This window comes from Ustilaginoidea virens, chromosome 7 (genome assembly GCF_000687475.1).
Source record: "Ustilaginoidea virens chromosome 7, complete sequence".
NCBI classification, from domain to species: domain Eukaryota; kingdom Fungi; phylum Ascomycota; class Sordariomycetes; order Hypocreales; family Clavicipitaceae; genus Ustilaginoidea; species Ustilaginoidea virens.
Window position 1 is genome coordinate 1,285,398 of NC_057322.1, and position 16,223 is coordinate 1,301,620.

The 16,223-nt window shown below is 53.9% G+C and overlaps 3 protein-coding genes across 3 annotated transcripts; 2 read left to right on the forward strand and 1 right to left on the reverse strand.

Moving 5' to 3' along the window:
- Positions 1 to 386: 386 nt before the first annotated feature.
- Positions 387 to 1,835, reverse strand: UV8b_08004 (uncharacterized protein; the record flags this gene model as incomplete). Its single annotated transcript, XM_043145501.1, has 3 exons — positions 387 to 1,288; positions 1,367 to 1,533; positions 1,690 to 1,835. The coding sequence occupies 3 exons, from the start codon at positions 1,833 to 1,835 to the stop codon at positions 387 to 389; spliced, it is 1,215 nt and encodes a 404-aa protein (XP_043001436.1).
- Positions 1,836 to 9,217: 7,382 nt separating this feature from the next.
- Positions 9,218 to 12,283, forward strand: UV8b_08005 (uncharacterized protein; the record flags this gene model as incomplete). Its single annotated transcript, XM_043145502.1, has 1 exon — positions 9,218 to 12,283. The coding sequence occupies one exon, from the start codon at positions 9,218 to 9,220 to the stop codon at positions 12,281 to 12,283; it is 3,066 nt and encodes a 1,021-aa protein (XP_043001437.1).
- A 681-nt stretch (positions 12,284 to 12,964) lies between these two features.
- UV8b_08006 (uncharacterized protein) lies at positions 12,965 to 13,637 on the forward strand (the record flags this gene model as incomplete). The annotated part of the gene is made up of 3 exons (XM_043145503.1): positions 12,965 to 13,070; positions 13,227 to 13,410; positions 13,460 to 13,637. The coding sequence occupies 3 exons, from the start codon at positions 12,965 to 12,967 to the stop codon at positions 13,635 to 13,637; spliced, it is 468 nt and encodes a 155-aa protein (XP_043001438.1).
- Positions 13,638 to 16,223: the final 2,586 nt, after the last annotated feature.

The window sequence follows — 16,223 nt, forward strand, 5'->3', positions numbered from 1 at the left end:
CCTCTTTGATACCCCTTGCCATTCTTCCACCGTCTCTTCTTCATCAGGGACTGTCGCCCAGCTGCAGCTTTCTGCATCAGACTTGCAAAGGGCGTCAGCGCCGCCGCCCTCCTCGTAACATTGTAACAGGCGTATCAAACTCTACCCTTTTGCCGGAAGCGACCTTCTGGGGGATGCAGATGCAGCGTGCGCGGCAAGAGATTGGGTCATTTTTTTTTCCCCCGTGCAGACTGCAGAGAATCCGCCGTGTCGCTGCTTCTTTTGCAGACGGCTATGTTACAGTAACCTCTCAACGGGAAATTCACCACTGCTCTCATTATGGAACCAAACAAGGAAAACTGTATATTCAAGTTGACGAGGGGGGGGGAAGGAAAGGGAAATTCTGATCAAGATCGAGACGAAGCGCCGCTTTGCGAGGCTGGCCTCTGGGATTCCCAACAGCTTGCATCGGCGTTTACGCGGCACCCAAGCTTGCCGTTCGCCATCAAGGCGGAAACTTGTCCCTCGACAACTTGGTCGACCTTCCTCCCCAGCAGCTCCTTGTTGAACCTCGCGTCAATGGATGGAATGGCGCTGACGGTCTCTTCGGCGTCGTACGAGGCGAACTCGGCGTCTCTGGCTCGCTGGTGCGGCCCTGGGGCCAGGTGGTCCAGTGTCCCCATCAGCCGGGAGCTCGAGACGACGCGGGCCGCCCGCTCGTACTGCGAAGCCTCGTACGACGCAAACACCGTCGAGACTCGGGCCCTGACGCTCGACGGCGCAGAAGCGTCGGCAATGTGCTGGGACAGGCGGCCCAGCAGCGTCCCCACAATGTAGCCGTCCTCCACGCTCACGGCCGCCCCCTGGGCGAGATGGGGCAACATGGGGTGGGCTGCGTCGCCGACGAGAGTCACGGACCCCTGGGACCAGTGCGGCAGGCGGGCTACCTCGTACATGGGGAAGCGGGCCAGCCCCGGAGCGCTCTTTAGTACCTGCGTCAAGACGGGATCCCACCCGCAGAGGTGGTCGAGCATGGAGGAGAGCGAGCGGTCCTGGTCGTACGAGCGGTTGAATGCGGCGTCGGCGACGGGGATGACGAGGTTGAATAGCTTCCCGTCCTGCAGGGGGTACAAGACTGCGTTGGCGCCGGGGCCCAGCCAGCACTGGATCGTCCCGCGGGACGACACCAACTCACGGAGCGAGGGGGAGCAGAGCTGCGAGCGGGTGAGGACGGCGCGGTACGCGTATCCTCCGGTGCGTGCGGCCTTGACGGAGGGATGGATGAAGCCGCGCACCGTGGAGTGGATGCCTTGGAGAGGTAAAGAAACCGTGTTAGCTGGGAGGGCGACAAGGTTTGCTTTGAGCGTGTCCGTTTGGAGCGTGTTACCGTCGCAGCCGACTACAACGTGTGCGTGGTAGATTGTTCCGTCGACCAGTTCAACTCGCGGGACATGGCATTCGACATGCTGTACCTCGCATCCCAGTTTGATCTGGACCCCCAATCGGCCGGCTTCGTCAAGTAAAACGTCCATGTAGTCCGCGCGATGGAGTAATCTATAAAGTGGCTTGTATTTAGCAGCCTGCTCCTCCTCGACATTGCTCCCACCTGGCGACGCGTGAGGAGGAAGTATTCAGACGGGGGTACCAAGGACGCCGCAACAAGAGACTTTGCCTGGCATTTGCCGCAAGGTTTGTGCGTCAATCACCTACAACCATGGCGCCCCGTAGAGTTTCTCGCAGCCGGTAAGATCTCTGTCCAGGATGATTTTCCCACTGGCGTAGTCGCGGATGAGAAGCATTGACACCGATCGTTTCGACTTGGCAAAGAGCTTTTCCAACAAGCCTAGACAGCGCATGGTGTGTGAGGCGTTGCATGGAAGTTGGATTCCATTTCCAGCCTGCAGTCTAAATCAGCCCCCTGCGCATGCGATATAGTCTGGGTGACGAAGTCGGGCGAGGGGGAAGAGAGAGTCATGTTCCCGTTTTCCCTTTTCTTCTTTCCTTTCTTCCTTCCGCCCTTCCTTCCTTTGTTCTTTTTTTTTTTGTCTGGTTCCCGGGAGCCAGGAAAAGATGAAGAAGCTACCTTGTTCATCACCGCCTCTTTCTCCAGTACCGTGACCCTGGCATTGCTAAATCGCGCCAAAGCAATCGCAGAAGTCAGGCCGGAAATACCGGCGCCGACGACAATGACATCCAGCATGGTCATTCCGAACAGAGTCGAAAGTATGTGGCGGCAACTTGAGCCTCGGTCACATTGGCTCTGGAGGAATGACGGACACCTGTACGACTGGTCTTATACTGCCAGGCCAGGTAGCACGGCTTGGTGACACGGCCGAGCAAGTTGCTTCGCCATTTTCGCCCAAAGCAGGGCTCACCTCGCCTGACCGTACTCCGTTCTACGTACTCCGTACGCCAACATTCTTTCCCCGCCTGAGAGCGCAATGTTCTGCCACATCCGAGTCCATCGAGCGACTTTCTGTTCTGGTTGGAGGCAAGCATTTGGCCTTTGATGGATCCTTACACGGTCACTTTTGTAGTCGAGGCCACGTTTGCGAATGCGTTAAAGCACATTGGCGTCATGGAACTGGGGCTTATGGCTATTTGTTGTGCAATTTTTCATGTCACCTTGAGGAGTTTGATGTCGGGAAACCCGTGTCAACGAGCTCGTGGGTGGCTGACAAGACACAGATATGACTTCACCGGGCGTCTGCTTGTTCGTAAATGAATGGGTTTCTGGCTCTCGGTCAGCCAGTAATTCACCGCCCGGGGCAGGCTCGCCACCATGGTCACACGACAGCTGTATTGGCCGGGGTTTCGTATGGTTCCTATGGCTCAGCTGGGGCTCGTCAGTGTTGCCACGCGGCCACGGTCAGTGGTGGTGGCCGTGTCACATGACGTTGACTGCATCTTGAGCCGGATATGGCGCCATCATGTAGTAATGAGGGCAAGGAACAAACGACTGATCGCTGGTCGATGTGGACCACGTTTGCGGGGAAACCGTCACCGTCTGGAAATGATTCCTGTGAGAACCTTTTGCGGTCTACCGTTTCGATGACATCCACTTGTCCAAGACACGAGCGAGTCATGTCCGAATCTGCTAGTGCTCTTGGTTACCCCATCATCATTGGATTTGCTTTCTATTCATGCTCCGTTCATTTGCGTCCGCGTGGTTCGTAGCGCAACAAGATAAGCTAATATCTGATGTTCACAGCTGATGATTAATAATGGGAAGGCACCTCGCCCCGCCTCCGCATTCTTGGCGACACGCAATCGACTTGTCCTGGGCAGGTGAATGAATGCCTGTACCATCTAAGCCCTTGAATGAACCTAGGCTTACAAGCAACAGCCAAGCAATCTCATCCAGTCCCCCCGGCTTGATCTGCGTTTGAACCAAATGTCGCGGAGCACTTGCTCTGGCGTCGCGAGCTTACTGCCATGCTGGAGAGTCGTGCTTTATTTTTCATGCGTCTTTTGTACTTGTCTCATTCGCCTCAGACCTCAATCTCTTGTGCTTGTCGCTGAAAATGTAGCAAAGCGTCTCCTGCAACCACCAAGATGAGATGCTGTTGTGGAGACCTCTCCTGTCTCATGACAGTATCCGGACTGCCAGATCGAGTTGCTGTACTATCAGCTGCCAGAGACAGCGAGGCTACATTGCAGCCGCGTCAGAGAGCTTAGAAAGAGAACAAGCCGGAAATACCGCCATGGGCAAGGGACGTACGGGGGGAAGGCATTTGAGGCTCATGTGCGTGCGATGCAGCCTAGGTTTTGCCTTACGAACCACTCTCGCGACACTTGCAGCCTTTTCCGCCCGGTTCGTCCAGCGGAGCAAATGCGAACTCTCAGTCGACATCCTAACTTCCCATGGCACTGGTGGCCAAGCACTGACTGATGGAGCCGCGTGCACCAATGCTGTCGGCCGGGGGTGACTTGGCAGCGACTGGAAGATTTGCCAACCATCAAATATACTACGTGCCCGGCCCGGCACGTGCGTAACCAGCTTGCTACTGCAGGTAGCTGGGGGGTCTGCAGCATTGCTTTCCCTTTTTGAGACGCATGTCTAATTAATTGTCCTTTGTCTCAAGCGACGAAGTAGTCCGGTCCCAGTCCATGCGCGCGCATGAAGGAAGAACAAGGTTGAATGGGGGCCGGGGGGTCACCAGTGGACCAGCGACGGAAGGAATCGTCCATTTGCCGCGGGGAATACTCTCAATCAAAAGGGAGACCAGGCAGGTGAAGAAAAAGAACAAGAGTGATGCTGTCACCTGGTCGGACATTCTAGAGATCGCCCCAGGAATCCCCAAACTGACCTTGAATGATCAGAAGTCGCGTCGATGTGTTTGCTGGCAGGTTCTTTCCTTTATTTCCTGTTCTCTTTTTTTTCCCATTTCCTTTTTCCTTTTTTTTTTTTTCCTTTTTTTTTCCCCCACCCAGGTAGGTGCTGCCCATCAATTTCCCGCCTGCATCAGCGCACCCCCTCCCCTGTCGTGTGCCTGGGTCCATCTGCAGGGATTAAGGGGTGGAACTGGCTAAGCGTCAGGAACAGCTGTCTGATTGGTGCGCGGAAACAAGGGTTTCTACCGGCCCAACGCGAAAGCATCAAGCTTGCAGGGGCTGTTCCTGAGGCAGACAAGGCGCTTTGCTTTAGCATGGCCCAAGAATCCATCCAGGCCAAGGAGGAGGAAGACTTTGAAGTTTGATATCGGTCGCAATGAGCGAATTTACAGGTAGGTACATGGCAGTCTAGTGTAACTTATACTCCGCAAGTATTGACACCCTAGGTACCTAACCTAACCTAACCTAACCTAGTACCTGCTGTTGGGCACTGTGAGCCCTGTGCTCTCGGCCCATTGCCCATTGCTCATATTCTGGCACGAGTTTCAATGAATTAGTCTGGTCCGTATGGAGTACTGCGTGCTCGGTAGACCAATGGGACAAGCAGCTGTGCTGCTAGCATCAATTCAATGCTCTAATTCGCGCGCCATTGTCCAGCTTAGGTACCTACAGGCACAGATGCTTAAGCAATGATGTCTGGTGCTCACCGCTACGTACCTACTTGATAACTTGGCTGCCGGTAGATACGGAGTGCCTCGACTCACCATGGGTGCCGGGCTGTATTTATATTCGCACTGTCGTCGTCTGGTGTTTTGATAAAGCACAAAATGCCAGGGAGGCTCGTCTCAACTGCACATCATTGTTGCCCCCCGCACCCCCCCCCCCCCCCCCCCCCCCGATCCCCGCTCCATGCTACCGAGTTACACGCAGGTACGCAGAGGTGCACCACCGCTGTTGATCTTCTCTTGCCATCGTGGCTGGGGGTGGTCTGCCAGTCTGCCAGTCTGCCATCAAAGTACCAGTACCGGACTTGAACTGCCAATTTTCGCAATGGCGACGATCATATCCCGGCAGAGAAGATCTGGGACTGCAGCCAACTTGATCGGAGGCAGATAACCCCGACAGTCCAGTCCACCTTGACAGGTACCTAACCTACCTACTCCTAAGGTAGGTACGTACCAGAAGGGTTAAACTTGCCTGAAGCACTACACCAGTTAGCCAAAAGATATTAACAGGCTTCAGGTTACCCGGCATAAACTAAAGGGCTAGGAGCCCCCCAAGTTCCTGGAATACCAGGCCAGTGAGTCCCGGAATACCAACTTGCACTCCGCGGTTGAGTTCACATGGTTGACCACCCACTCATCGCTCAGTTCATGGACATCGGAAATGCGTCTGCCGTATGTAACTATGCCTCGTTCATCCCCACCACATCTTCATAACGCAATCAGTATCAGGGTCCAGAATTTGCATGATAGCTCAAGTCGCCCTCCAATATCGCGTGCCCTTGCCAGCGATTGATCTCGGAATACCCAAGCAGATCATGTCTGGTATGTGTCGGGTTGATGGCAGACTGGAACACTTCAATCAAGGCGCCTCGGTTTGATTTGCGAAAAGAGCTGGGCGTACTCTGTATGCTGCTGCTATCCCGTTTGGGTTGCAGCAAGGTACTACTGTAGGTACCTGCTACCGGCCACGGTGTGGATGGGTGGGGCCTGGCCCTGTTGGACAACAGCAGATTCCTTTGTCAGGGCAAATCTGGTACGGTCGGTCTGGTACATATCATCAGCCCAATTTAATTACGTCGAAGAAACTACCCGACGCCTTGGGTCGCAGAAAATCTTGCCCGATTATTTCAATCACCCGAGATCTGTTACAAGCTAGAACACCTTGCTAAACTTGAAACCCTTTTTCTCTGCCAGAGACATGGAGTACTTGCTCTCTGCTTGCTCTCTCACGGGCAGGGCACACATCGCTCCCCCCGTAGGGAACGATCAGGGTAGTCAGTATTCAGTATCGCAGGAGGGGATTTACATGCACCCGGAACTCGGGGTTTTCCCCCCGGTTTATCTGTTGAGGTACTAGATTGGTCCATGTAGCACTAAATGGCTCCTAGAGTATTTATTATATATATACATACCTCTGTATCTCTAGGTATATAGAGTATTTGGTAAGCTAGAGGTCTTTGCAGCAATAAAGGATGCTGGGTACTTTACTTACCAAACATTAGTAGGCATTGCATGGCACGCCACGCCGCTGGTGCCGCTGCTCACATGTATTCAATGTTCAATGTTGTTTCCAGGGCTCAAGGCGGGGGCTCGCAGGCTGGGGTTATAGGATGGGGAATATTGAAGCAGGAATCACCGGGGCCGCCCGAGCAAGGGAGGGAGAGCTGTGGACTCAGGTGCATAGAACGGAGTATGTGCGTGGCATGTGGCATTGGGGAGAAGTAAGCCGGGAAGGTGTTGCAAACTCCTCTAGTCCTCTTGTAACGCTGTGAAACAAAGTGGCGCGCCTAACTTGCCCGGTAATAGGGAAGCTGCCAAGATACCGAGCAGTCAGTAGTCAACAGACTGGTAGGTACTAGGTAAGGACATTAGCCAATCTGGTCTTGGTTGCCTTTCCCGCCTCGCCTGAAGCTTGAACCCCTAGACCTCAAGCTCTGTGCCACAAATGAATTCCCTTTTGTCAATTGGCGTTGGTGCCTAAGCAAGTACTGTATTGAAAGCAGCTGGCATCTTTCAGCTGCATTTGATAGCCACACCCTAGGGCCAATGACTCGGTCGTGGATAATAATTAAAAATCCCCAGGTTGCCGTTGAATGCAATTTATTGCTTTTAGTTTGCAACACGAAAGGAGAAGGCAAAAAAAAAAAAAAAAAGGCCACGTCCGCTCGCACGGTCTCTCCTCCTTCGCACGCATCATCACCGTGCGTCGTTGGCGTCACCATAGAATCAAAACAGGTCGATGAGTTAAATATAACACTTGGTTCAGGCTTCCGGAATGCCTGGGATGGGCGGAAAACATCTCTGCGTCCTGAATAGAACACTTCATCTTCTCTAGATAGAGAGGGCCGCGCACGGTAAATGAATGGCTTGCCGCTTGAGTCTGGCTATTTCTTTAGACTTACCCCGTATTCCGTCTTGGTACCCCGCGGGTACTTTGGAAATTGTCGATGAGGACACAGACTTCACTCGAACTGTGTCAGTGACACTTCCCTCGCACGGTGACACTAGGCACTCCGCAGGCTGGTGCCTGGCCTTTTATTAAGTGCCTTACGGAGCAACTTTCTGGCCTACCAATAGCAAGCCAGTAGGGGTGCTCCTAGTATGGCTGGGCCTGCATGGTCAGAAGAAAACAAGATGGGAAGAAAGTATCTGCACCCTATAAATTTTGGTCAGCGATACAAGGATGAACAAGAATATGGAATTAGGAACATAACTGGCAAGCTGACCCGCTTGCTCCTTCACTCCTATACGGCACCTATATGCAAAACGGTAAACCGTAAACCCATGGACGCAGCAGCATTGCTGCTGGTGCGGAGGACGTGGTACGTACCAGCTACTCCGCACCGCCCACCTTGTCTTGAAGCATCGGCGCCACCCATCACCCGCGCGTTTCATACACCCCATTGTTTCGCTCAGCTCAGCCAGATATAATGTCTGATACTCCAGAGTCCGTATGTACTATGTACCCCCTTGTCGTTCTGGGCACGTTTCTCCTTCTGAATGGTCCTTTTTATGGAATAGGTGCTCGCTCTTCTTCTTGCCGTATGTCGCCTCGTCTTTCGGGAACGCTCTTTTTTTTTTTTTTTTTTTTTTTTTTTTTCCCCCTCGCTCCCTCTTTCGCCCCGTCGGATGCGATCCGGGCAGTCAGTCCATCGCCGCCATCCTCTGTCTTCTCACTCCTTCCCACCAGACTCCTTCCTTTCTCCCACCTCTTCTTTTTGCCTGCGAAGAAATCACAAACCCCCAGTTTGGTTTCAGCCTTCCCGTTGATTCATCATCGCCCCTGACTGCCCTTTTCTTGGCATCTGATCCTCACCGCTCATTCTGCCGAGTATGATCAGTCGTATCGCCAGAAGCTGAGACGTTCTTCTGCTCTGCGTTTGCCGTTTGATACTTGCACACGCCAGCTCTGCCCGTTGCATCAACCGATCGCTTCCCTCCTACGATTCCCCTCGTGCCCTTCTTCTCGCAAGCTGTTGCTCTATTCTCAGCATATTGACAAAACGAAACCAATCGGCGTCTTGAAGATTTTGGGAGAGAATTGTAGCTCAGGCAAGCTACCATAGGAATTTTGGCATCGTCTGTTAAGGCTCTCAACGAATTCCTCGTCGACTACGAACAGCTCGGGCAAAGGAAAACACTGATTGTCACTCCGCACCAGCAACGCGTCAAAGTTGACCATCCAGCTTCAGTTCCTCGACACGTTGGTGATATGTTCATGCTCACTTCGAGGACTTAACTGCAGTCGGTTGCTCTCGGTCCATCGAGAAACTTACCTTCGGCAGAAGTTTTCTGCTTCCAAGGTACGTCACTGTTCGACTGCACCCCAATGCCATGACCCTGCTGGCGAACGGTCATTGTCAGATCCTGCCAGCATTTGTTCTTACCAGTCGTAAAACGTAGTGAAACTTCCATCGGAATCCGTCATTACCGTCTAAGCAACGGCCCCGGAAGGAAGACGTATGCTTTATGTTCGATAGCTTGACTGACGGCCTACATCAGCACCACCAATACTAGGCTTCTCTCGAGCGAGCCGGCCGCAAGCTGATGTCGTACGCGAATTCCATGCATCGGACAACCTGAAACAGCAACCTCACTCACCCCTATCGTGAAGGCGTTGAACGAGATTCAAGGTCATCTGTACTTTCATTGCTAGCACCGTCCTCGCAGTTTCCAAAATGAATCGGTTTCGAAACAAGAAGAAGGCCCGGGACGATGCCTCCATTGGAGAACAACAGTCAATATATCCCGAGTCATCCGGACCCTTTCGGATGTTTTCGAAGAAAAAATCTCAAGATGATGAACACAAGACGGAACTCGACCTTGCCGCTGCGTTGCCTTCCCGCGACGATTTCCGCACCAGTCTCCTTATGACAGGCTTATCAGCTCGCTTTTCTATGCTCAGGGAACAAGACGACCCGAACAGTAAACTTGGTAAGGCCAGTGACGACAGTGTTCTCTTCCCCAAGCGGCAATCTAGGTTGGCAGAATTTGGTGGCTTGGGAGGTGGCCTGCAGGACATTGCCGAAGTAGAATCACTGAAGCTGCCGTCATTGGGCCGTTACGACTCATACCAATCAGATGACGCTGCTTCAACCACAGGCAGTATAATGAGCCGTTCCAAAGCTACGGAGGGGAACAATCTCTTTGGCGGGCGGCAGAAAATCTACAAACTTGCTGCTGGCTCTCGGGCTGGCATGTCAGGCCGAGCATTGTATGATGATGATGTGGCGCAGTCCGCTTTCCAGAGATGGAGACAGGAAGAAAAAGAGAAGATGGCGCTTCGGGAAGATGGCGACAACGACAACTTGGCGGCCGAACCTGCCATCAATTACAGCCGCCGCAGCGAAACGGGCTCAACAATGTCCTCTGTCCCCTCAGTGGCTCGTAATTCAACGGCGGCCACGTCGATCGCCTCTCAAACCTCTTCAAAGGACGCACAATTTACAAGCAATTTTCCAGGACTGGAACGAAGCGTGACCCGAACTCGGCGGCTGTATGAGCAAGGATTATCACAAGACCTTCAGGATCATCAGTCGGCGGCTCTGTCGAGAATGGACACAATCTCCAAGCAGCGGCCGTTTACCTCTCGCGCTCCAGACTCGGTTCCTTCGCCCACAGCTAGCACGTTTGGTGATCGCGCTACCGAGCGTCGCACAGTACTCTCCAAAGCCAGCGCGCCAAACTTGCGGTCCTTCAGCCCATCGACAGTGGGCTCATCTCCCGTAGACTCAACGAGCAAATTCTCAAGGCAAGATCGAAAACCGAGCTTCGGTGTAAGCCCTCCTCTCAGCCCGCCCGTCAGCGACAGCGGGGAACATCCGGTTCTCGCCATGCAACCCAATGACCGCGGAAAGGCGACAGCGATGGGAGTTTTCAATCGACCAGCGTTGCAGTATGATGAGTCTCGCTTCGCCCAAAGGCAGCGCCAGCTTCAGCAAGGGCGAGATGCTTTCACGTTCCGGCCGACCACAGAATCAGCACCTTCGTCTGTCGGAGGAAGATCTCGTTCGTCATCTGCGCACCGGGCACCAGCTGAAAGATTTGGACCCAAGGAAAGCCCGTCAGAACTTCCGGACCTGATGGAGGACAATGGCGGCGGCCCGTTGTTCGATGACAGTGACGATATTTCCGACTCTCATCTGATGCAGCCTGCGACAGCTCCTCGGCTCAAGATTGAACGGCCTGATGATCAAGACCACCCGGCTTTCCGAAAGTCAGCCCTGCCCTCCCCCTTATCCATCAACTCTCCCAAGGATGCAGGGGAACAGGTTTCTCTTGAACCGAAAGGCCACCTCGGGCTGCCTGGAGACTCTCCCACGCTTGGGCCCCAGTCCGGATTGAGCGGTATGGTTCGACAACACTTGCGACACGATAGTGCCGCGTCGTCTGTGTGTGGGTCCTTGAATCACGAAGGGGGACCCAGTAAGACAGAAACTCATGGCAAACCTTCGCCCCCCGATGGAAATGGTGCCTCCAATGCGGACGAGATCAAGAGTGACGAGCACGACGAGTTTGCCCAGCACTTGGCCGATGGTGCCCGACGTGTGCGCGAGCGGCTTATAACCTATGTTGAATCAGATCAAGACGTTTCCGCTCCACCGACCCCACCTCAGTCGGAGCAGAACAAGGAGTTCGGCGGCATGTCTAGATCAAACGGACTTGGTATTTTGGGGCCCAAGTCCAGTCTTGGTTCGCTATTTGACAAGGAAAAAGAAAGGGGTCGCGGTAAAGCCGCCAAGGCATCTGGTAGCCGGCCCACCACTGCAGGTACATCTTCACCACCCTACAAAGCCTCAAGCAGCCGCAGCGGATCGCAACACCGTGAAGTTGCCGCCACCAGAGACGGTGAAGGTGTCGCGCCCCAGTCGGAAGAGAACCTCCACGGGGGGTTGAAGGCATTCCGCCAAGCACGACGGGAACTGCAAAAACTAAAGGAACTAGAAGTGCAACAGCGTCATCAGCAGAACCGAAGTCACAACCAAGAGCATCCGCCCAATAGCAGAGGCATGGCCTATGACAATGTGCCCCCGCCAGCTTTGTTCAACCGCGTGCCTCGTGAGGAACAGGGTTATGGCAGCCGATCACGAGGGGGATCGCGCGCGCCTTCGGAGCGGAATCGAAGCGGCTCCGAGACGAGCAATGGTGGGCGTGCATACAGCCGCGGTCCCAGGCTGCGCAATGGTTCAGTTACTTATGACGAACGCCATGGTAGAGCAGGCATCAATGGCCCAGTTAGCCAAGATGCCAAGCGGCAAGGGACGGAATCGCCCATCATGTCGCCGTGCAAGGGGACTGGGCCTCCGCACGTTGGCATGAGCCCGGTTCACAACGTCGGCCCCTTTGAATCCCACAGCAGGTATCACGCTCCGGGAATGCAGACCCCTCCGCTTCAAGACCTTCCCCGGCACGGCAGGCGTCGTAACGGCAGCTTGCTTGTTGCTGCTGCCTCAACGCCTAACTTGCATGGCAGCGCTCCAGCGCCTCCTCTGCCACCGATCAACCCCCGCCGTAAGAATGGTTTTGCCAGAGGGGGCGAAGACCTGTACGGTGGTTTCGGGATGTCGGACGGATACGTCGGGGATAACGATGCGGCTGCCGACTCCCATTGCTACAGCGATAATGCACATGCCAGGGGGCAGCTGCGGCAAAGCCCACCACGCATGAGCCCACCTCGCGTGAGGCGACCACCACTGCCGCAATCCAGCGTGTCCAGTGCAAGTCTACCGGGTGGCATGATTTGAAAAGGAGAAGAACAAGACTGGGGAAGCGCCCAGGTCGAACATGGCGGAATATCGATGGGATGTCGCGCCAACGGTTCTTTTCTTCTTCCGTCACATTGTCATTGTAGATCGAAATCCTACCAGTGGGCAGGCAGCCAGCAGGCTCAATGCCTCTGCCGATAATGGACGACTGCACTGGTCCGCATCGACAACGAAGTTTACTGCGGGTAAAAAAAAAAAAAAAAAAAAGAACAGGATGCGACTTCGTCATTGACCAGGGCTTTTGCACCGTCTCCGCTTGTCCCCTTTTCCTCTTTTGTAATTCTTGTAACAATTCTTCAATTCTCTTTGACCTTTTATTCTCCTTAACATATTTTCATTATATTCATGATTTCCTTTTTTTTTTGTTTCTTCTTCATGTCTGTTTGCTAGTTGCGCCAGTTGGCTGTCACATGCCAGTGGTCAGACGTCCATGGGAACAAATGGATCGGGCTGGACTTTGATCTGCTGCCCTCTTGGCGTCGAAATTTGCTCGAGGTACTGAGAGGGAAATGTCGGGGAAGAGCGGGTGGGCAAGGCGCACTATTTCATTTGATGATGTGGCGATTCGCATATATGGGAATGCGATTCCAAGGAGCGGTGTCCAGGCGGACCACCAACCGCGTGGACGATACCGGGGCGGGGAGAAACGGAACAAAATAGATGGAATCTCGAGCCAGCTGTCGTGGGTCGGCGAAGCGTGTCAATGTGAATCGCTCGGGTATCCTGTTTCTGGGCGTTGTGCCTGCTGCTGCTGCTTGCCACCGACGTGAGAATTGGTTCACAAACTTCATCATTTCCCATGTAGGATCCCGCAATGGCTGTAAACTGCAGTCTCGACGGCACAAGGGGCTCACAAACCGCATCATCAACACAGAACACAGTGGGATAGATCGCTGGTAGTTTTTTTTATTTCTCTCGTCAGCTTATTTCCACCGCCCATCTTCAACCGGAAAGCTAGCCTGTACAGGGGGGAACACCAAAGATCTGTCAGCTTCACACAAGCCCCATTTTGATGCGAAAACGCCCGTCACCCATCTGCACAATACAAAAAAGGCCTACGCTAAAACACTATCCCTGTTTCCTTGTCCGAGCGCCAGGCCGGTTCCGTCAACCCCGTAGTACCCAAGAGATTCGTTTTTGAAACACAAAATGAAGTGGTGAAGAGCCGAGCAGGAAAACTGGATCAACCGAAACGACGCATTTCTGGATCTGGATTTCGTTGCATGTAAAAGGGGGTATCGCGGCCGTTTTCAACACTGGTGCGGCCGAGCCGGTTCGAGAGAGCAGCCGTAAAGCAAAGAAGAAGGATATCGCTAGGGTCCCCGAGGATTAAGGCTCCGGGACGGGGCAAGAGCAGAAATGTCAAGCGGGTGGCCAGGAGACGGCGAGAAGTGGTGAACGGGTTGCTGCTGACTTGCTGGGTGACTGGCTCTGGGCTTTTTATTTTTATTTATTTAATTTTCTTTTTTTTTAAGAAGCAGGGCAGTCGTTGCATTGCTTGTGCCCGCAGAAGCTGCAGGTGGTGCTGATGACAATCATGCCACCGCATTGGCAGCAGTACTCGTAGGCGGGCATTTTGATGCTCTTCTCTTTTTTGTTTCCCCTTTGTTTTCGGTCGGACAAGGTGGGATCTGTCTCGTGGGTGATTTTATGTTTTGGGATGAGCTGGTGTAGGGGGGGGGGGGGGGGGGGTCGCAGGTAATAATGATGGTTGTCCCTCGAGATAAACCTGGTTATCACAGCGAGGATTTCAAACGGGAGAGTTCGGATGCAAGTTCAGTTATTATAAAGTGTGATGAAGAGAGAAACGAGGAAGGACAGAAACCAAGGCTGCGAAGGGGAAAAGCAACTGCTTAAGAAGCAGGAGCGGGCGCGACGAAGCGCACATGCAAAGGCAAACACTGTACTCCGTAGACCAATAATTACCAAAAAAAAAAAAAAAAAAAAAAAAAAAAAAAAGGTTAAGTTCCCGAGTCTCGGAGTCTCGAGGCAGAAAGAAGCCTTGGACTCGTCCGCGCCCGCCTCAAACTCTCGCAATGACCGTCACATTTGGGACACGGGAGGCGGCTGGGGGGGTCATCAGCCAACCAGGCCAAGCCAGCCAGCCAGCCAGCCAGTGAGAACCAGACCAGAGCGGCTGTCCGGATGGGTAGAGGATTTCCCCCAGCTAGTTCGTCCGGAATGACATGATGTTTTGCGACCCCGGCGCGAATAAGAGAGGGCCTGGGGATGATGGGCTTTGGCTCGGTACTTGGCTTGGACGCTGGCTGCGGTGCCTTTTCTGCGTGGGCCGCTAGTTCCCTGCACGGCGTCAAAAATGCCGGGAACGACCCAGCAGCTTGTGGTAGCGGCGCAAAGACTGGGCGATGGCGAGTACGAGAACGAAAAAGGCAGGGAGACCCCAGCACCCGCACGCGACAAGGAAGGCGGGGGGGGGGGTGGGGGTAGGCGAGGTTGGTTGCGAACTTTCCATGTTGCTTGCCAACGTAGCTTGCGTCGGGCGGTCGGAGGGGGTGTCGGACGGACGGGCCAACAGGAGGTCGTCGAGGCGGCGATAAAGGCAAAATTGGACATGGCATGACGCATTTCCGTCTGTCACGCAGCTGATGATTCGACTGGGTCAACTGCCGTCTGTGGTTGGTGGTTGGCTGACGGAGTGGTGGGGACAGCCAGACACAGACAGACGTCCAGTCCAATAGGTCATTTCGGGCGCGTTCCTTTTTTTTTTTCCTTTTTTTTTTTTTTTGCGCCATCTTTACGCTTTTACTGTGAATGCGTATGCAAAAAAAAAAAAAAAAAAGAATAAAAAAAACAGATCAGCTTACGCGAACAAATATGCCGTGATATGATACTCTCTGGAAGCAATCAATCTTGGCTCAAGTCCAAGGACGCCACGGGCATCAACAGCCCCACACGCAACCCTCGTCCCCAGTTTTCATACCCCGCCCGGGGGCGTGTTGGGGGGGCCGCCTGGCACCCGGGCAATTTGTGGAAAGGACGGGTCGCGCCTGCCAACTCCAGAAAGTTTAGTTACATGTAGCGTGGGAATCCAGAGAACTCGTGGACCTGCCCCTATCTTGACAGCGGGGAAGACGACATAGGTGCGCGATGCAGAAAACGCCATGTTTGGTGGCGCATCGCTTTGCGTCTTATGTACTATGGTGCTCCGATGGCATGATGCGCTGGTCCCCCGACAGGATGCCACGCCCATCTACCGTCGAGTACGGGAAACCTAGCATCGTGACGCCTGGAGACGGAGGCTTTGGCTTGTCAAATTCGGCTGGTCCAGAGTCTGTCTGTCTGTCTGCCTCGATTCTTGGCTCAGTTGGCTGGCACTGGCGCTGCTGTTGGTTGGCCTGCTGGCCGCCAGCTGCTCTGGTCCGCCATGTCCCGCCATGCCCCACTCGCCCCGCCTTTTTCTTGTCCAGACTCAGTCCCTTCTCTGCCTCTACCTCCTTTGGCGAAAATCACAGGCAAAAGAAAAGGCAGTCAAGAGGACTAACAAGACATTATTCGTCTGGACGTCTTTGCGGCGGCCAGACGAGAGCCACCGAGGTAAAGTTATCTGCATGGCATTTGCTTCGAGACAGATTCATGCTGCTCACTCACTACATGATTGGCTGTCCTGCGTCTGGGGGATATTTGAGGCACGCACCCATGATTGGCCATGACAACGCTCGTCTTGTCGGAGCCTTGGACCTGGACCTGGACTGGACGCCTTGGAAAATGCCTAATATCAATCCAGTCCTTCTCCTGTCGTGCTTTCATGGAGACCCATGGAGACGAGGCTAGCCAAGACGCCTAACCTAACAAACTATACAAGATGATTATTTTCGTCTTTAGTTTAACCTATTTTAGCGCTGCTCGCCGCCGTCAGCCCTCGGCATCCAACGCCATGGATGGGATGGCCCCAGCGCAG